Here is a 21,587-nt window from a genome sequence, read left to right on the forward strand (position 1 = left end):
ACAAACACTTATTATAATTACATGCTCTCTGGATTGACTCTGGCTATAAAAAACTTAATCCTGCCTAATTTAATGTCTTTATACTTGAAGTTCAAGGGGCAACAAGACAATCTTTCCATTGATGACACCTGTCTATTCATACAAAACCCATTTTATTCCATCCCAGGCTTACAGGGGAACAGGCAATCATGTTCTGGAGGCCAATAAATTGCTGGACACACTTTCTCACAAACTCTCACACAAACCAGACCAATTTTAAGTTGTTAACTTGCATGTTTGAGCACCTGAATAAAATCTGTTTTAACAGAGACATTTAGTCTCTATGCTTTGAAAGACACTATATAGAAAATGGAAACGTTAATAGCTAATGGAAAGAGTATCATATAATCATATTGGACTGATAACATAGATGCAGCACTTAGTTAAAAGATTATGAAGTTGTCATGTGTTTAGGGTTATATCCTGTGGATTAAAGAGATTTGACACCATTAGAACACATATAGAAATAAGAATAATAAAATAGACACTGTGTCAGAAAATTATTGCACAGATTTCTTTATTTACCTTGTAATGCCAGTCTACAAAAACATTTTTGTATCCATCTGATTACAATCAGAGCCACCTTATTGTATCTATACTGTGCCATAACAACAAAAACAAAGAACTACATATTTTCTACAGAGTTAAACATAGGGTGAGAGATGTTTATCTGTTTTCCAAAGAATGAACATTCTGATTGTTTATTGAGTCAAGACTGTTATTCAGTGATTTTCAGAATATGGAATGTAAACACCTCACAAATGCATTAGCTGGACATTAGAGTGCTATCGATTGAAATAGTACCTTGGAATGTCTGTAGTATTGTGTAGAATGTATAACTGAACAACTTTATTTTTTCTTAACCTATATGGCATTGCATTTGAGGGACATGTTGTACAAAATCTTTTTTTTTTTTTTTAAACAAAATAATGGAAAAAAAAAACATTGATCATTCATTAAAAATGCTTGCGTAGGGTTCACAGAACAATTGTTTTGTAGCATTGTAAAAACAGCTTTAAACTAAACTAATACTGAGACAGTGCAGTTTACATTATGTGCATCAAATGGTTTTATGCCTTTCGTAACAAAAGTACATTTTCTTTTATACAATGGGTATGATAAGGCAATCCTTGAAAATGCTGTTTCATGAATCCAGCAACCTGGGTTTGACTCAAATTCCAAGTCAACATCTGAGTGGGTTTTCCTTCAGCAACTCTGGTTTTCTTTTCACTTCCTCAAAGACATGCATGTATGATTATTAGTGACTCTTAATTAACCCCATTATGAATACAAGTGTGCTTAAGTGGATCTATGATGCAGTGGCATAGGCTGTCTACACCAATGTGCTTAGTGTTTTCATTACAGACTAGCTGTGTCTCTGGTTTGAAATTAGTATGTTTGATGAGGTTTAACTATGTTGGAAGTTCTCTGCAATGGGTAATGCGGTGTTTAGCATTGTTTTCTGATAGTTTTAGAAACCTGGGTTCAAATGCTGATCTGATGTGTGTGTGTTTCCTCCCGGTAATCTGGCTTAGTCCAATATTGACAAGATATAGTTGTTTGTCTAATTGATAATTTAAGAGTAATTGATCAACTTAATGAGCAAGTCAGATGTCACAAGTACTGCTCAAAATCTGACCACTTGCCATGAGTTGATCTGGTTGCTTCTGTATAAGAAGGAACATTAATTTTGGTGTCATAGTGGGTCACAGGTGAGTATTGCTGCCTCCCAAATTTTGCCCCAAACCCAGTATCTGAGGAGTGTACATACGTTCCCCATGTAAACTTCACACATTACTGAGATGTTCAGGATAGTTTAAGCTTGGCAGAATGTGAGAGGAGTGGCCAAACTGGAAGTGCTGTTGCTTCATGATAAGAATACAGTGGGTTGCATTCTGGGTGTTCCTGCATGGAGTGTATATGTTCTTTCCATATGTGCATGGATTTCCTCCAGGTGGTCCAGTTTCTTTCCATGTACAGTCCAAGGATATGGAGGTTAGGTGAACTGGTATTGTTAAATTGGCTCTAGCGTATGTGTATAGAAGTTCACCCCGCAATGGTCTAGCAGCCTGTACAAGGATCGTTTCTAGTTGTGACCATTGATTGTTTGGATAGGTTCTAGCTGCCTCATGACCATGCCCTGGAAAAGTTAAAAGGATGGATGGAAGGAAGGACAGATGTGAACAGGTGTCAATTTGATTTAAGGTTGGTTCCTGGCTTGCACAAGATAATGTGATATTAGAGTCTTGCTACCCATAAACCAGTACTAGAAGACAGTTTGAAAAACAAATGATATTTTTACAGGCAGTGCTATATTAACAGACAGCCTTGTCTAATTTATCTTGTGTGGCACAAATGTTATTTGACCTAAAAAAAAAAAACATTTCATATTCTATAGTTGAACTTGCAGTAGCGCTGTTTTTTGTAGGACCAGTCTTACAAATATCATACTTAACCGTATAGCTTTCCTATTGTCATTTTGTAGACACTGTATATTTAATACACTTTTGAACGTTAAACTCTAAAAATAAGTTTGCTTTTTGTCAAGAATTGTACGTCAAAGACGTAACTAAAAATGACGTGCTTCTTGTGCTGGACGGACAGGAGGGACTCCCTCTCCGTGACCTCTACCCCCGAGTAATCTGCATAGAGGAATGACAAGCATTCGGCGGAGGGCTGAGCTGTTTAGCTTTGAGCATTTGTCGAGTGAGAAGACAAGCTTTAAGAAAAGTACGAGAAGGGAGAGCGTGAGCAGCGAGGGGGAGGGAAAAAACGGAAAGTGAAATGAAACAGAGAATCAGACACAGAAAAGCAGCTGGCTATCGAAGTACCCCAGGATCTGCATGATCGGTGGAACGGGGGCCCATTTGAGGCAGAAAGAAATGGGCCAGACGTCAGTCTCCAGCTCGGCTCAGAATGCCTCGGGTGAGTTCAGAGCACACACGTTGAGAAGCAGGCGGGCAGTAGTGGCAGTAAGCGTCTTCCTGTTGTGAGACTATCGGTCTGGTTTTACTCTTTCTGTTTTCATTTCAAGTTTTTAAAAATGTTTGCAGAATTAGACATTTCGCCCGGCCGTATTAAGGATGTAAGCGAGCTTCTCTGTCCATTTCCTTTACTTAACAGAACACGTTGTATACGCTGCGTACGCAGCTTTGGAGCGACTTTATGCTACAGATTGGCGAGGGGGGGTCGGAGTCATCCCATGGCCATTTTTTTTTATTTGGCCCGAGATTGATCCACTTTGCCCAAGGTGCGACTCAAAACCACTTTTATATTATTCGTTGTGACTTCACTGTCAGTGAGAAGTGCTTGGTTCGCGCATGTCCGCCTCCGCTTTGAGCTGATGAATGAAAGGTAAATTACTGTAAACGGTGGAAAATCACATTAACATTCCAGATTTTTGAAACTCCGTTAGCGTATGGCGTAGTTGACATGAAGCTCCTGTCTTGCTTTTCTGTTTCCGAAAAATGCTTTGACGAATCCCCAGTATGAGTGATATAGCTCTTAAATATTGTGTGTACGTCTTGCACAATGTGTGGGTTTTGACAGTACCTCATATCTGACTAATCTCAGGCTAAATATAGTATTGAAGTTGAAATTGCGTTAAAAAAAAATAGGTTCCGTTTTTTATGTTTTTTTTCTTCAATGTTATAGAGTGCCTTTAGAAAGTATTCCGACTGCTTCACTTTTTACCCATTTTGTTAGTTAAGGTTCTTTTTTTCATTTATCAAATATCACTGAATACCCCAAAATGACAAAACAAAAACAGGATTTTAGGATTTTTTGTAGAATTTTAACAAATAAACTATCACATTAACACAAGTATTCAGACCTTTGTTATAACACTTGAAATTTGGCTCGGGTGCATCACATTTTATCGATCATCATTGAGATGTTTCTACACCTTGTTTGGAGTCTACCTGTGGTAAATACAGTTAACATGTTTAGGAAAGGCATGTACCTGTCCAAATAAGGTTCCACTGGATCAAAAGCCAAGCCATGAGGTCAAAAGAATTGCATGTACAACTTAAAGGCAGGATTCTGTCAAGGTTAAGAACCTGGAAAGGTGGAAAAGCATTTCTGCAGCATTGGCGGTTCCCAAAAGCACAGTGGTCTCCATAATTATTAAATGTAATAAGTTTTGAACAGCCATAACTTATCATAGACCCAGCTACCAAGCCAGATAGGACAAATGGGGGAGAAGGGCCTTGATGATGGACCTCCAGAGAACCTGTGTGGAGGTGGGAGAAGCTTCCAGAAGGACATCCACTACTGTAACTCCCCACAGATCTAGGCTTTATGGCAAAGTGGTCCAGACAGCACATTAAAGTGTGCTTGGAGTTTGCAAACAAGGCACCAAAAGCACTCTTAGAATATGAGAAAACATTTTTCTAGTTTGATGAAACCAAGAGGGATGTTTGGTCTGAATTCTATGAGTCATGTGTGGAGGCAACTGAACACTGGTCATTGCCAGTGCAACACCATGACATTGGTGAAGCATGGACATGGCAGCATTATTTGTGGGGTTGTTTTTCAGCAGCAGTTAGTAGGAGACTAGTCAGGTTTGAGGAATAGCTGAAATGAGAAAAGTATAGAGAGAGTCATTAAAAAAAAAAAAAAAACCTGCTCTGGATCTTAGATTTACCCAAAGGTTCAACTTCTAACGAGACAATGACAAAGCAAAGACAACACAGGAGTGGCTTAGGGACAATTTTGTGAACCTTGTTAAGTGGCCCAGCCAAAGCTAGGGCTGGAATCCAACCAAACATTTGTGGTGTGACCTGAATAGTTGTCTACCCACAGACAGAACTTGAGGGGCTCTGGAAAGAAGAATAACAGAAAACCCTTATATCCAGGTGTACATAGCTTACCTTGTCATACTCATAGGATGGAATTACTGCCAAATGTATTTAGATGAAGTACTGAGCAAAGGGTCTGAATAGCTGTGTCAATGTGGTTTTTCACTTTTTTTTTGTTTTTTAATAAATTTGCCTACATTCTTAAAATACTGCTTTGGCTTTATGATTCTGAGTTAAGTGTTTGATGAGGAAAAATATTAATCTGTTATTTTAGGAAGAGGCAAAATCATAAGAGAAATTGTGGAAAGTGAGAGAGTCTAAATACTCAATGATATCATCCCTCACCATTTGGCTGTACACAGTCCATTTAAATAAAAATTGTTGATTTGGCTCCAAACACTTGTAAATATGTCCTCTTTTAAAATATTGTGTGTCTCACAAGAAAGCTGTCAGGTACTTGCATTCACAGCCGGAGGCATGTGAGATTCCTGTGCTATGCTAGTTTAGCAGGAGTATGGTGTGGCTGAGGGAAGAAAGTCCAATCAGTGCATCATGCACAAAGTTTGAATGGGAAGAACGCGGGTATATTTGTAGCATGGTGCTGCTGCTGTGCTTACAGACCCCGGAGTACCTATGGTTTCTCTCTCTTTACATTGCTCTTTTAGGTAGCTGACTATCCTTAATATGATCATTCACTATGGCTGCATAAATTGAAATTCTTTAGTGACTTTGGCAGGTTTGCCTCTTTTAAAGTGTGCCCAGAAGCCTCTCATTTGCATGATGGAATGTCTGCTTATACTATGAGTAACAGATTCCATGCTAATACAATTTGTCACCCCATTACGATATTTTTCATTCACCATCCATTTTCCTAACCCACTTGTTGCAGATCAGCCGGAGCCTTTTCTTGTTGTATTATATTTTACATAACCTATGCAGTGATATTGTGTGTGGTAGTGCTTGTTTGGTCTTGCAGGCAGTACTTAAAGTTGGGCTGGTACTAGCAGCACTAGTAAATTCAAGTGGTTCCCCCCCCTTCAATATCATTTCCTAATTTACACACACCACAACCTCCGAGATGGAACAACCGGTCTGCTATGTAAAAATAATGAATTGGGAGGAGGAGCAAGATGCTGACTAAACTGACAGTTAGTCCGTCATCGTCCAACCCACTATATCCTAACACAGGGTCACGGGGGTCTGGTGGAGCCAATCCCAGCTAACACAGGGCGCAAGGCAGGAACAAATCCTGAGCAGGGCGTCGGCCCATCACAGGACTAAACAGAGTACTGCCAATAATTTATTTTCACTTCATGCACTGCTTACAGGCAAACTGGGATGTACTGTAATTGAATTGTGTACACAAAATAATACATTTTAAACAAACTTATTACACTATATATCAAAGCAGTGTCCTAGAATGCTATTTTCCTCCTGCATGCATATTATACCTTGTAATTGCACATTACCAATCGACGCTCAGTGTTATGCGCTTTTTGTGGCATGTTCTTTGCACATATGATAAGAAAAGACAAAATATGCAGTATAGCCAAGCCATGATGAAAAATGGCAAAGTACTTTTTTTTTTCTGTAACACGGGCCAAGTTACTTTTTTCGTTAAGTAGATGGTACAAATATAGGAACTGAGGATGCGGTATTTTTGAGTGAGTAATTAGTCATTTCTGCATTCCTTTTGATAGGCATTTATTCAAATCTGTTTTATGATGTTTGAGATCTAATTTTAAAGTAGTATATCAATACAGCGTCATGATTTAGCAATTTTCAGTGAACTTGGAACGAGACATCGTAATAACTTTACTGAAAATCAGTACATATGCCGAGTTGTAACAATCTGTAAGACCACAAATCGCACTACTGCATCTCAAGATAAAACTTTCGTGCACCATTTCTCAACTACTCTGTGTAGAAAGTTTTTTTGTGGTACATGGGTAGATTGGCAAATTACTCTTAATTTACAATCATCTTTCCATCCACCACTCCCAAGAGGTGATGGTATCCTATATCATCAGTTTTTTGAAACGACTGTCTTGACGATGTGAACTTTTAGGACACTGTACAGTATATCATCATGTTCACAGAAGCCAGAGCTAATATAGACAACTGTCTTGGACAGTCTGTAGAAGGTTATGTTTGTACATTCACTCAATACACTCGGATTTATTCAGATTATCATCAAAAGTGTGGTTAATCTGATTGGTACACATACAAGATGATTGCATATAGGTAGTCGGTACCTCTTCCCCAACAGGTAGATCTTGAAAACTTCAAGCAAACAGCACCCAGGCTTATAGTCAAATTGAGGTTGACATGCTGTTAGACAATAATGTCACATGCAATATGGTTATGGATTCCATTACAAAGTTAAAATACTCTAAATCTACTGTAATAGTAAATTCCGAACATTACTTAAATCCTCTGTTTATTGAGTCAGACACATCTATGTTTTTAGAGTGTATTGGTAAATGTCTGTGGTTGTAATGAATTCTTTGCTTTGTGCATCTGTTCATGTACAGTATGTATTTATGTGTACAGTATATTAAATATACTATATATATGGTATTTTCAGTACTAGCTGACCGTTTTAAATAGTAATGGTAGTATTTGCTACAGTTTCTGATTTCAATGTGAAGCAAAACATTTACTAGTTACACAAGTTCTTTTTGGCTAAATTGAAGAACAATACTTTTTTTTCTTTTCTTTAAATATCTTAGTCATTTCCTGTATGAAAATGTTTATGCACTATTCATATGACAAGTATTCATTATAAAGTTATATTTAATTATTTAATAAGTGTGAATAAAAATGGATAAGAAGCATGCACAATATATTTAATAATTTTTTAAGTTATAATTAATTTTTTTAATAGTTGTTTTATTCACAAATTTAATTTACAGCTACAGTTTTTAAATGCTGATGTCCATTTATTTGATTTGACTTGATTCTTTAAATACTTGAGGCTTTATGGAATTTCTAATCTGATAGTTGTGGATTATGTCTAAAGGTTGGCTGATTTGACTTGCTTTCAGTGTTATTGCTTTAATTTAAATTTAGATATTGCTACTCTCAATGTATTGGAAATTATACGCATCTCTTGTCACTAAAATCTACATTTACTTATTTGGCTGATGCCTTTATTCAAAGAGAATTACAACATTTATAATACAATTATTTATATCTCATTTGGTTTTCCAATTGGAGCACAGATATTTCAAGTGACCTATTCATGGTCACACAGTGTTAGTAGCAGGATCTGAACCCACAAACACAGGTTTTGATGTAAAAAGCTTTAACCACTACGACACACTGCCTGCTGAAATATCTGTTTTTCCTGTTCTGTTGTGATTTACTAACTTAAAAAAATAAGAAAAGGAAAAAAATTTGTCTATTTTCATAGTTAAAGTACTAGAGGTCAAGTGAATGTTAGACTGATGTTATGTATCTGATTGGTCAAACATATAAAATTTATTACAGTAATCCCTGCTCGATCGCGGGGGTTGCATTCCGGAACCCTCCGCGATAGGTGAAAATCTGCGAAGTAGAAACCATATTTTTGTATGGTTATTTTAATATATTTTAAGCCCTTATAAACTCACCCACACTGTTTATAAATATTCCCCGCACAGTTATACAGCATAAACCCTTTGTATTCTCTTAGATATTAGGTAAGATTCATTGAAATTATGTATGTAAACACACTGTTTATATACAGTAAAACCTAAATATTATTTTAAAGATATCGAGCTTCTCCGATATCACATATGTTACAGACATTACAATAGACAGGCCACCAGCAATAAATACGTACAATGCAAGAAAAATTGTATACAGTAAATGTGTGTACAGTGACACTAAACGTACGTACATGTACTAAGTACTGTAAGTAGAAAATAAATTATGGTTACTCGCCAACAATGACACGATCGCTTGTACGATAACGATGAGTTTAGTTTTACTGCACAACAAAGGAGAGCGTTACAGTTCTTCTAAAGGAGCCTCTTCAAGCGACTGTGAAGCACCACCGTTGTTCTTCTTCCAGCACTCTTCAATCCAAATCCAGATCTTATATTCCTTTCCTACTTTTTAAATAAAAAGAATCGTAGCCTCATTGATGCCGTAATGGCGTCCTACAGGGGTGTAGCTTTTACTTCAACAAATCCAAAACTTTTTACCTTTTCGGCAATCGTTAATATCTTCTGTTGGCACTTGGGCATGGCCCCTGAAGCAGTAGCAGGAGCAGATTGTTTTGGAGCCATAATGAAGGGCTTGACTATGCACACAGATAAACACAAAAGAGCACAAAAGTTAACTCTTTACACAGCGAAACAGTTGATGCTGAATGAGCAAGACAAGACTTCCTGGTTATCGCAGCGGAATCGAATTCAGCGCTCTGTTGCTGAGCCAATCAGCACGCAGGAACTTAACTGCGTGCTCGGATTGGTTAGCTTCTCAGCCATCCACCAATAGCGTCCCTTGTATGAAATCAACTGGGCAAACCAACTGAGGAAGCATGTAAAGGAAGTAAAAAGACCCATTGTCTGCAGAAGCAGCGAAAAATCCGTATTATATATTTAGACTAGCAAAATACCCGCGCTTCGCAGCGGAGAAGTAGTGTGTTAAAGAAGTTATGAAAAAGAAAAGCAAACATTTTAAAAATAAGATGATTGTTAATGTAATTGTTTTGTCATTGATATGAGTGTTGTTGTCATATCTATCTATTTATATATATATATATATATTTATATATATCAGTGTGTATATATATATATGTATATATATTTATATATATATATATATATAGCAAAATACAAAATACCGATTGCCAGCGGAGAAGTAAAAAGAAAAGGAAACATTTTAATAATAACGTAACATGATTGACAATGTAATTGTTTTGTCATTGTCATGAGTGTTGCTTGCATATATATATATGTATACACACACACACACACACACAGACACATATATAATATATATATATATATATATATATATACACATCTATACACATATATATACACAGTTATATTTTGTATATACACATATACATATCTACATATATACTGTATATACACATATATATATACAAATCTACATATATATATCACATATATATATATTAGGGTGGGACTCGATTAAAAAATTAATCCAATTAATTAGAGGCTGTGTAAGAATTAATCTTGATTAATCATATGTAATCGACACGTAAATTTGCCCCAAATCGCAAATGTTTTTTGTTTTTTTAATTTAAAAGTGTTTTAGTGGGCGACAGAATCAAATAATAGACATGTACATGAATATTGTAAACTGAAGCTGTTTTAATTTCTGAAAAAAAAGCCTTTAAACTGCATTTGAATTCAAAACAGAAACAAAAATATCATCCCTGGTTAAAATTGGGCAGACTTAAAAATAAAGTGGTAGTTTAAGTACTTTAAGTACATTTTCAGAATAGTATTGTCTTTAAATAATAATAACCAAAATTTCAACATAAAGTGCAGTTTTTCTTCTTAAAAAAATAAGTCAGAAACATAAAAGCTAATTTGACCAACTTAATCTTTAAACTCTGAGTAACCTTAGCCAAAATTATTTTGTACATTAGGCTAAAACAGTGTGATCATTGAACATTTTGTAATTAGATGTATTTAGAATTACTAACGGTCACGGAAGTCCAATGATCCCCAGTAAGAGCCACAAAGTCCGCTTTCTGTAATGCATCTAATTTTGCTTGCTTTTCAGTGTGCACAAAACCATGCTTTTATCAAGGCTTTCGGAAGTCGAAATGATCAGTCGTAGGAGCGCTTTATTCCGACTCTAACATTTTTGTAGCTGTGATGTGTGCATCAGTGTAATGGATGTACCAGGAAATCATGCATTGACAAAAGTTCCCGCTTGCTTGGAATTGAAAGTGTGATTAAATCGTTATTTTTAACGCTTATGGAGTACATGCATCAAGCTTCTCAGCTGTGCTTGTGCTAATAAAGGGAAACATTTTAAAAATAACGTAACATGATTCTGCGTTAACCTAATATTTTTCATACGTCCCAAACCAAGGAGATGCGAAGGTAAAATGAATCGGGTAGCGTACATACTCAGTGCATCCCCTCTCGGGAATCGAACCTCGAATGTCGGCATTAGAGGCGAAGACTCTACAATTGCGCCACAGCGTATGCTTGTCTATGCGAGAGAATGTACTGTAGATCGGGGTATATATATACATTTATATATATACCCGTGTATCGCAGTGGAGAAGTAGAAGTTATGAAAAAGAAAAGGGAACATTTTAAAAATAACGTAACATGATTGTCAATATACAGTAATTGTTTTGTGAGTGTTATTGAATGTTGCTGTCATCAAGGATTTGATTATCATTATTTATTTCAATCAGGTCGTATTTGTAGCGATGTGTTGTGTTCAAGTTACATTCCGTGTTTGTCAATCGTTGTAAAGATAAGAGGTTTCATTCATCGATTAGTTTCTTACTGCATCAATAAACAGCTCGTCTTCCTCTTTATCTGAGATGTGACAAACTGCATGCACGGGTTTTTTTACACTGTCTTCCTTTAGCAGGACATTCACTTTTTCCACCGTGTGCTTTGTTTCCGCAGTAGCTGCACTTATGAATATGATTCTATGTATCAGGCGCTTCATATTTTTTGCTGCCTTCTCAATTGTGTAATTCGGTTTTGTTCAGCACTCTTTGGAACTGTTGCTTTTGTCTGTGCACTGCGTCAGTTCACGTGAGCCGCTTGGTGTTCTTGCATCGAAGGTTCCCAGCTGTACTGGTGCCATCTCGTGTAATGTCAGCTAAGACCCGGCACTTAAAAGTTTCTCTCGCAGTTTCTCTGAGTTTGTGCCAAACACCACCCTGACCATCTCATCTTCCTCTGCATAAGCACAGTCCTTCACACGTGAATATTTACCGGCAGTGTTTGTATTGGATTGCGCTGATGGATGGCCTTATATGGGCAGGCACTAAATTACAAGCGCTAGTGGCAGCCTGTCTATGAACTTAATTTAATATAAACTTACGGTTCACGCCGTGCTTTGTTTCCGCAGTAGCTGTACTTATGAATATGCTTGTATGCATCATTTGCTTCATAATGTTTTTCTGCCTTCTCAATTGTGAAATGGCGTTTTGTGCTCATCGCTGTTTGGAGTTCTTCCTTGTTCTCTACGTACTTACGTAGGAGGCGTGATGATATCACACGAAACCCCCCACGGCCATCTCCAACTCAACACCATTACATTATATGTAGAAAAATAGGTTCCAGTTATGACCCTTACGTGTAGAATTTCGAAATGAAACCTACCCAACTTTTGTAAGTAAGCTGTAAGGAATAAGCCTGCCAAATTTCAGCCTTCTACCTACACGGGAAGTTGGAGAATTAGTGATGAGTCAGTGAGTCAGTGAGTGAGTGAGTGAGTGAGTGAGGGCTTTGCCTTTTATTAGTATAGATATGCTTACATATAAAATCTGCGATAGAGTGAAGCCGTGAAAGTTGAAGCGCGATATAGCGAGGGAGATAGATGAAAAAAATTATTAGGTATGTGTGGTACAGACTACATATTTTATATATATATGTGTGTGTGTGTGTGTGTATATATATATATATATCTATCTCCATCCATTTTCCAACCCGCTGAATCCGAACACATGGTCACGGGGGTCTGCTGGAGCCAATCCCAGCCAACACAGGGCACAAGGCAGGAACCAACCCCGGGCAGGGTGCCAACCCACCGCAGGACACTCACCCACACACCAAGCACACACTAGGGCCAATTTACACTCACCTAAAGGATTATTAGGAACACCATACTAATACGGTGTTTGACCCCCTTTCGCCTTCAGAACTGCCTTAATTCTACGTGGCATTGATTCAACAAGATGCTGAAAGCATTCTTTAGAAATGTTGGCCCATATTGATAGAATAGCATCTTGCAGTTGATGGAGATTTGTGGGATGCACATCCAGGGCACGAACTCGCTCCACCACATCCCAAAGATGCTCTATTGGGTTGAGATCTGGTGACTGTGGGGGCCATTTTAGTACAGTGAACTCATTGTCATGTTCAAGAAACCAATTTGAAATGATTCGAGCTTTGTGACATGGTGCATTATCCTGCTGGAAGTAGCCATCAGAGGATGGGTACATGGTGGTCATGAAGGGATGGACATGGTCAGAAACAATGTTCATGTAGCCCGTGGCATTTAAATGATGCCCAATTGGCACTAAGGGGCCTAAAGTGTGCCAAGAAAACATCCCCCACACCATTACACCACTACCACCAGCCTGCACAGTGGTAACAAGGCATGATGGATCCATGTTCTCATTCTGTTTACGCCAAATTCTCACTCTACCATTTGAATGTCTCAACAGAAATCGAGACTCATCAGACCAGGCAACATTTTTGCAGTCTTCAACTGTCCAATTTTGGTGAGCTTATGCAAATTGTAGCCTCTTTTTCCTATTTGTAGTGGAGATGAGTGGTACCCGGTGGGGTATTCTGCTGTTGTAGCCCATCCGCCTCAAGGTTGTGGCTTCACAAATGCTTTGCTGCATACCTCGGTTGTAACGAGTGGTTATTTCAGTCAAAGTTGCTCTTCTATCAGCTTGAATCAGTCGGCCCATTCTCCCCTGACCTCAAGCATCAACAAGGCATTTTCGCCCACAGGACTGCCGCATACTGGATGTTTTTCCCTTTTCACACCATTCTTTGTAAACCGTAGAAATGGTTGTGTGTGAAAATCCCAGTAACTGAGCAGATTGTGAAATACTCAGACCGGCCCGTCTGGCACCAACAACCATGCCACGCTCAAAATTGCTTAAATCACCTTTCTTTCCCATTCTGACATTCAGTTTGGAGTTCAGGAGATTGTCTTGACCAGGACCACACCCCTAAATGCATTGAAGCAACTGCCATGTGATTGGTTGATTAGATAATTGCATTAATGACAAATTGAACAGGTGTTCCTAATAATCCTTTAGGTGAGTGTAGAATCGGCAATCCACCTAACCTACATGTCTTTGGACTGTGGGAGGAAACCCACACAGACACGGGGAGAACATGCAAACTCCACGCAGGGAGGACCTGGGAAGCGCTACCACTGCACCACCGTGCTGCATTTTATGTATATATATATATATATATATATATATATATATATGTATGTATATATGTATATATATATATGTATATATGTATATATGTATATATGTATATATATATGTATATATGTATATATATGTATATATGTATATATATATGTATATATATGTATATATATATATATGTATAATATATATGTGTGTGTGTGTGTATATATGTACTGTATAGTGTATATATGACATAGTTCTATTTTAAATGACAAAAAGTAAAATATAAATCAAGTGTTTTGGCTGTTCAGATAAAGAAAACCAAATCATTCCCTTGTTGTATCTAACATTTTTCCAAGAAAGCTATATGCTAAAATTTAACATTACATTTGGTATAAAGAGGTCATAAATAATGCCACCATTCCATTAATGTTTCATGATTTATTGTAACAGCTGTGACAAATGTTGGGCAGTCTTGATTGAGCCAGTCTCTCACTTGAAATACCCCACTGACACCACCCTGTCCAGTCACAAGTGTTTTTATTTTTTAGGGGGAAAAAGGTTTCCTTGCATGTGTAAGGAACAGGTACATTAAGATAAAATAATAAGCATTTGCCACATTCACAATACATAATATTCTGTCCCAGTGCTAACTTCCTCCTCATCTCTTCTGTCTCAGTAATGATACTGCCATTTTTTCTCCCCTTTCTCCACTTACTAGTTGAGCCCTTGCTTCTTCAGTCCTGACTCCAAGTAGCCCACCTGTATTAGAGAAGGATCATTCTTTTAAATTGTAGCCCTTGAATATTTCAGAGGTCACAGGCATTTGGCCAACTAACAGTTCTGAGTCATTCTTGAAGCATACAGTAGTATTGGATCAGTAGAGGTGTTTTGACTTTGGTATCAAAACTATCTTTTGGACCTCAGTACCAAGTACTGAAGCAATACTGAAGCAAACACTAGATAGTCCCAAATACACACACAAATTCACATTTCACCTATTTCATCGCATAATCAGATGTCCCACTGCCTTTCTATAAGCTAATGTTTGAATTCTAAAGCCTATCAAAGGAAAGGGGTTGGTTTAGGGGAATTGTCCCACACTGAGTCTACAGCGCCCCTCTTGGCCAGTCCTGATAAAATTCCCATTCCATGCCCATCCGCTCCTACCGTCTTACTCTTGCAGCAACCTCAACCTGACTGCATTACTGTTTTCCCTTTCAAAAGGAACTTGAGTTGGACTCGTACTGTAGCTAGGTTCGATTAAATGAGGAAATCAACACAGATATGAATAAATCTGTTTGTAACTGTGTTTTGTTTTCTCTTTCACAATGCAGACAGAGTTGATCTATTGATGTTTCAAAAAATAAATAGATGAACCCAAAGGGTGGCCAAACATTCCCCTATTTCCAGCGATGTCATCTTTTTTGAGACTTGGAACAGCGGCCTGACTAATATTTAGAAAATTTCCCAAATTGTCAGGGATTTTATCTTGATCATTACTTAGATTTTATGAACAATTAGCAGAACTTCAGATATTGTCAGATTCATGTACAATATCTAGAATTTTTTTGGTGTTATTTGCATGTAGAGCAAGGTTTGTCTGGAAAAAGAAAAAAATCACACATGGCAGTGACAGCTTGGAGGATAGGGCAGAACCATGTTCCTATTCAGCACCAACATAAAAGAATAAAACGTGCCCACAAAACAAATGTATACATTTGAAAACAAGTAAAAGAAAAATGCTGTTCATTTTTTCGATAAGAAGTAACTATTAGGAAGCCGAATGTGCTATCAGGAAATCGGACTGTGTGGCTTAAACTTCACGTTTGCTCTGAAGAGCATAAAACTGCTTTAAAAGAAGAGCAGTCATCAGCAGAAAAAACAAACTGCTTGGTGGCACTTGCTTTATATTTCTAAAAGATCCCAAGAAAAGGGATCATTTTTAAATCCAATGAGGACATCTACTAGGTTAGACTGCATGCTGCAGCTTTCATTTCTATTTCAGATTATGTCAGTAGGCTAAAAAGACTACTCTGCAAGTCCTTATACGGTTAACTTAGTAATTAAATATAAACAAAGACATTTAAAAGGATCAAATTGTTTGATTAGAAAAATTAATAATGATCCATTATATACATGAAGGTGTGTGCCCAGTTTTGATTATATCCCTGCCACTTTTAAAAGCAAAATCTGGACACTCTCACGAAAAGATGTTGTTCTGACATGTGTGCCATTAGGGCAAGCATTTAAATACTTACAATTCATGCACATAACCTACAAGACGTGAGCTGATCTAGACACCACAGATCCCTTTGCTAAACCTGAACAATGAAGCCAAGTCTCTTCACATAGGTAGTAAAGAAAAAAAAACAACAGCACTCCAACCAGTAATTGCTATTGTGCACATGCCCTACAAGCAATTATGCATTATCGCTGTGCCTGCAAACTCATTTTTGGAAAAAAAAATGCATAGCTTAACAGACATATTCACGCTATATTTTCTTCTTTTGTGGTTGCATGTGATTTTACATTGACGCTATATTTATTATAAGACCGATGATAAATGAATAAGTGAAAGATGAGTCAAGTCTCATGGGAATGCAGACCTAGTCTACAGGGCCAATATGGTGCGCCAGGGAGCGGAGGAATGAGGAGTATAGCACAAGGTCTTTCAAAACTACAATTTACTTCTGGTATCAAATACTGAACTGCTGGTACCATAACTTTACAAAATTTTGACTGTAACCTGGGAGTAGTTCCTGCTCCTCCATCTCAGTTGGAAGGACTAATAGGTGGTGTGTAGTCCTTTTTTGTCCACCTGGATAGCTCCTTAGTATCCTGTTTAGGCCTGGTCCTTATCAAGCCCCAGATGGCAAACTTCTGACCAACTTCTAGGTGTTTCATTGACCTCTAAACGGACTAGTGTTCCCAACCAGCTATTGGACTACACCTTAAAAAAAAACCCTGAAGTGTGCCTCATGGCCTGCTGACCATTGCACAGGATAGAAGAGTTGTTTACTTTTATATTTTATTATATTGTAAAAGGAATTTGGATAAAATGTTTGCACTTGCAGCTAATTAAAACTGTTTACACCTACAGCTTCCCAGAATATACTAATTCAGTTCTTTCAATGTTACATTTTACCATTAAGACCTTGTTTATTTTAAACTAGCCCTTATCCTTTTGAAGAAAATTTTACATGCACAGATTAAATATAAAAAAAAGGAATGTACTCTGTACTCATGACAATAATGACCCTATAAACCAGTAATTTGTTAAACTGTGACATATTATAACAGCAAACAAAGTTTCTATAGTTGATAGTCTCGTACAGCAGCTGCTTTGAGCAATTGTGACCATTTTTCCAGCATTAAAGTACTTCATTTTCTCCAGATTTGTTGTTTCTCTTGAAGTAACATTTTTAGGGAATGGAATCGAAGTTTTCACTTTAGAATACACCATTCACTCAGTAATGATACACTTAAATTAGTTATTTTCTGCTTTCTGACAAAGTTTCATTCATACAAATGACAATGATTTTATTTGGCAAGAACATACAGTATCTGAAAAAATTCCATCACATGTTATGATACATTCCATCCAGGGCAGACCAAGTGCCAACCCAGATAATGAGAGAAATGAAATGGAAAAAATAAAAAAACTTGGGGTATTCAAAAACATATAAAAAGTAAAGCACATGGGCAGAAAAAAAGGCTTTTCACAATCATGATTGACCATTTGGTGTTGACAGAGTTACATTTTTGGCAGACATGGCATGTGTTAGGGGGAAAAGTACACACATTATATTGCTTAAAAAAATTAAAGGAACACTTTGAAAACACATCAGATCTCAATGGGGGAACAAAATCATGCTGGATATCTATACTGATATGGACTGGATGATGTGTTAGGAACAAAAGGATGGCACATCGTTTAATGGAAATGAAAATTAACAACCTACAGAGGGCTGAATTCAAAGACAAAATGAAAATCAAAGTGAAAAAATGATGCGGCAGGCAAGTCCATTTTGCAGAAGTTTTATTGCAGCAAGTCAAAATCGCACTCAGTAGTTTGTATGGTCCCCACGTGCTCGTTTGCATACCTGACAATGTCGGGGCATGCTCCTAATGAGACGACAGATGGTGTCCTGGGAGATCTCCTCCCAGATCTGGACCAGGGCATCACTGAGCTTCTGGACAGTCTGAGGTGCAACCTGGCGGCGTTGGATGGACCGAAACATAATGTCCCAGAGGTATCTTATTGGATTTAGGTCAGGCAAGCGTGGGGGGCCAGTCAATGATATAAATTCCTTCATCCTCGAGGAACTGCTTGCATACTCTCACCACATGAGGCCGGGCATTGTCATGCACCAGGAGGAACCCAGGGCCCACTGCACCATCATAGGGTCTGACGATGGGTCCAAGGATTTCATCCCGATACCTGATGGCAGTCAAAGTGCCATTGTCTAGCCTGTAGAAGTCTGTGCATCTCTCCATGGATGTGCCTTCCCAGACCATCACTTATCCTTCATCAAACCGGTCATGCTGAACAATGCTACAGGCAGCATAACGTTCTCCACGGCTTCTCCAGACCCTTTCACGCCTGTCACATGTGCTCAGGGTGAACCTGCTCTCATCCTGTGAAAAGCATAGGGTTCTAGTGGTAAACCTGCCAATTCTGGTGTTTTATGGCAAATGCCAATCGAGCTCCACAGTACCAGGCAGTGAGCACAGGGTCCACTAGAGGACTTCAGGCCCTCAGGCCACCCTCATGAAGTATGTTTCTGATTGTTTGGTCAGAGACATTCACACCAGTGGTCTGCTGGAGGTAATTTTATAGGCCTCTGGCAGTACTCATCTTGTTCCACCTTGCCCAAAGGAGCAGATACCGGTCCTGCTGATGGGTTAAGGATCTTCTACAACCCTGTCCAGCTTTCCTAGGGTAACTTCCTGTCTCTTGGAATCTACTCCATGCCCTTGAGACTGTGCTGGGTGACACAGCAAACCTTCCAGCAATGACACGTATTGATGTGCTATCCTGGAGAAGTTGGACTACCTGTGCAACCTCTGTAGGGTCCAGGTATTGCCTTTATGCTACCAGTAGTGACACTGACCATAGCCATATGTAAAACTAGTGAAAAAAGGGTCTGAAAAGATGAGGAGGAAAAATGTCAGTGGCCTCCACCTGTTAAACCATTCCTATTTTGGTGGTCATCTCATTGTTGCCCCTCTAGTGCACCAATTTTATTAACACCAAAGCAGCTGAAACTGATTAACAACCCCCTCTGCTACTTAGCTGACAAGATCAATATTCCAGAAGTTTCATTGACTTGATGCTATACTTTGATTAAAAAGTGTTCCTTTAATTTTTAAGAGCAGTATGTGTATGTATGTATGTATGTGTGTGTGTGTGTACCCAGATTTTAGACTCATTCCTGGAGCATTTTTTTAAGAAGATCTCTGTGGTCATTTGGAAACTTAATGCAAGCAGCAGTACTTTTTTTTTTAATTTAAAAAAAAAAAAAGGGTAAAGTTTTGCTTTTGGCTACCTTCCCTTGAATTCCATTGCTGTTTATGTCATATGATTGAGGCTTGAATATAGACATAACTTGGAGCAAAAGAGACCTAGAGATCCTTTGATGTGGGACTGGGGTGTAATTAACCATTTTGTATAATTATGTTGTATGTGGGGACAAAGTTATAAAACAAATCCACATCTCGGTAGAGTTACTATAGTAATAAAGTTACCTTTTAATTAAATAAGCTTTCTTATAGTAGACTGATTAATTATTCCAAAACCAGTTTTTTTTTCTACACTGGATAGCATGTACTACTCCTTATGTACTATTGGTGCTGTGTTTTACTTTTATGGTTGAGACTAAATGAATTAGACTTCCTACAATTTTGTAGTGGACCACTTGTCAAACTTTTTTCTTTTTTTTTGGTTACCTTGGTGCATAATTATTTTCCTGTCTTTTTGTACTTACATTATTGGTTGATTCAGAAGACTTTTGGGGTTCACTAATTTTTGCTTACTTTCTAATTCATATATTCTAATTTTGAATTATATGCAACAGTTTCTTATAATAAGACAAAATGTATGGCAATTTACTTTTTTTTAATTTAAAATATACATATGATTGAAAAAGGATTCCGTAGTAAAAATGGAACACAAAAAAAAGAAAAAAAAAACGCAATCAAGTTTTTACTCTTTGTAACAGGACTGTTCGTGTTCACCCAGCTTGTGCTACAAGAAAATGTAATAGCTAACCATAAAGTTTTGGTAGTCAGCAGTCTTTACCTATACTGATTAACTTTTTAAAAACTTTCTAGTGCTAGCAAAGTAATCTCTAGTCATATCGCAAATCATTGGCTTAAAACAAAATAAGTTTTACCTGTGTGGACAGGATTATGATTGTTTCTATAATTTGAGTGGGGCAAAGAAACATAGAGAAAAACAAACACAAACATACAAGTTATGCTTACTTTCTTTTAGGAATATAAGGGGTCTATAATCCATCCATTATATCTGCTTGTAACCTTGTCTATTATTGTTTACCTAAAAAAAAAGTTGTCTGACTTATTTTTAAATTCTACACATCTTGCAACTTTGACTAAGCAAGCAACACTGATACAGTGTAGTATTAAAGATGCCTGCCTTGCTAGTTACTGTGTCAATGTGCTCTGCATAAAAGTAGTTTAATAAAATGCCATACAAATGCTTATCTGTGTTCTTATGATTAATTAGACCATAGCCACTCTATGCTTGGTCACTGTGCTATCAAGTGTGTTATTATTGGGCTAATTAGCAACACACATAATGAACCTATGATAAAAACCTGTATAGGTTTGGTTGAATAAAGTGTCTGAAAAGTTCACAAATGAGCATCACTAACATCAAATCATATTACAGATGAACAGATCCTTTCCTTTTACTATGGACTTTAAGCAGGCATTCTTTCATTCAACGTTTAGGAAAAAAATATAAGAAAATAAGCCGTTTTCTAATGATGAATTTATCACTGATTTTCTTGTTGGTTGAATAAAGTGTCTGAAAAGTTCGCAAATGAGCATCACTAACATCAAATCATATTACAGATGAACAGATCCTTTCCTTTTACTATGGACTTTAAGCAGGCATTCTTTCATTCAACGTTTAGGAAAAAATATAAGAAAATAAGCCGTTTTCTAATGATGAATTTATCACTGATTTTCTTGTTGTTTTCAAGTATGCAGAATTTCAGCCAGTCTTTAGTCTAATACATAAATCAGCACGTAATGGCCATCACAGTATGCACTCATACCAAAACAAATTAGAAATCCTATTTAGCACACATTCTTTTGTGATGTGGAAGGAACCTGAAGTACTCTTTTAAAAAATCCGAATACCCAGCAATCTTAACCATTGTGCCACTGGGCTTCAAATTTACTGAGAGATTACAGGTGTCTCACAAGTTCAGTAATTCCTGCTGATTCTGATTTTTAATGCAAAAATTTCCCACACATTAATTTCATAAGCAATTTGTTTTTCTTGTACAAAGAATATTCAACGTCTTTTCTAAACAGACTAATTTGTGACTTAGGATTTGTTTTTCTTTTCATTGTTTACCTGGCTTGTTAAGCTGGCTTGCATAGAA

The 21,587-nt window shown here is 37.4% G+C and overlaps 1 protein-coding gene across 5 annotated transcripts in view; it reads left to right on the forward strand.

The window, feature by feature from the left end:
- Nucleotides 1-21,587, forward strand: part of phactr2 (phosphatase and actin regulator 2) — a 292,417-nt gene that overhangs the window by 169,408 nt on the left and 101,422 nt on the right. Inside the window, exon 1 of one of the 5 annotated variants that reach the window (XM_039748233.1) lies at nucleotides 2,672-2,964. The exons of the other annotated variants lie outside the window; for them this stretch is intronic. Within the exon in view, the coding sequence (XP_039604167.1) occupies nucleotides 2,883-2,964 (82 nt within the window). The 5' untranslated portion in view covers nucleotides 2,672-2,882. Of the gene's footprint in view, nucleotides 1-2,671; nucleotides 2,965-21,587 lie in introns of those variants that run through there. 5 annotated transcript variants of the gene reach the window in all.

This window comes from Polypterus senegalus, chromosome 3 (assembly GCF_016835505.1).
Source record: "Polypterus senegalus isolate Bchr_013 chromosome 3, ASM1683550v1, whole genome shotgun sequence".
NCBI classification, from domain to species: Eukaryota; Metazoa; Chordata; class Cladistia; order Polypteriformes; family Polypteridae; genus Polypterus; species Polypterus senegalus.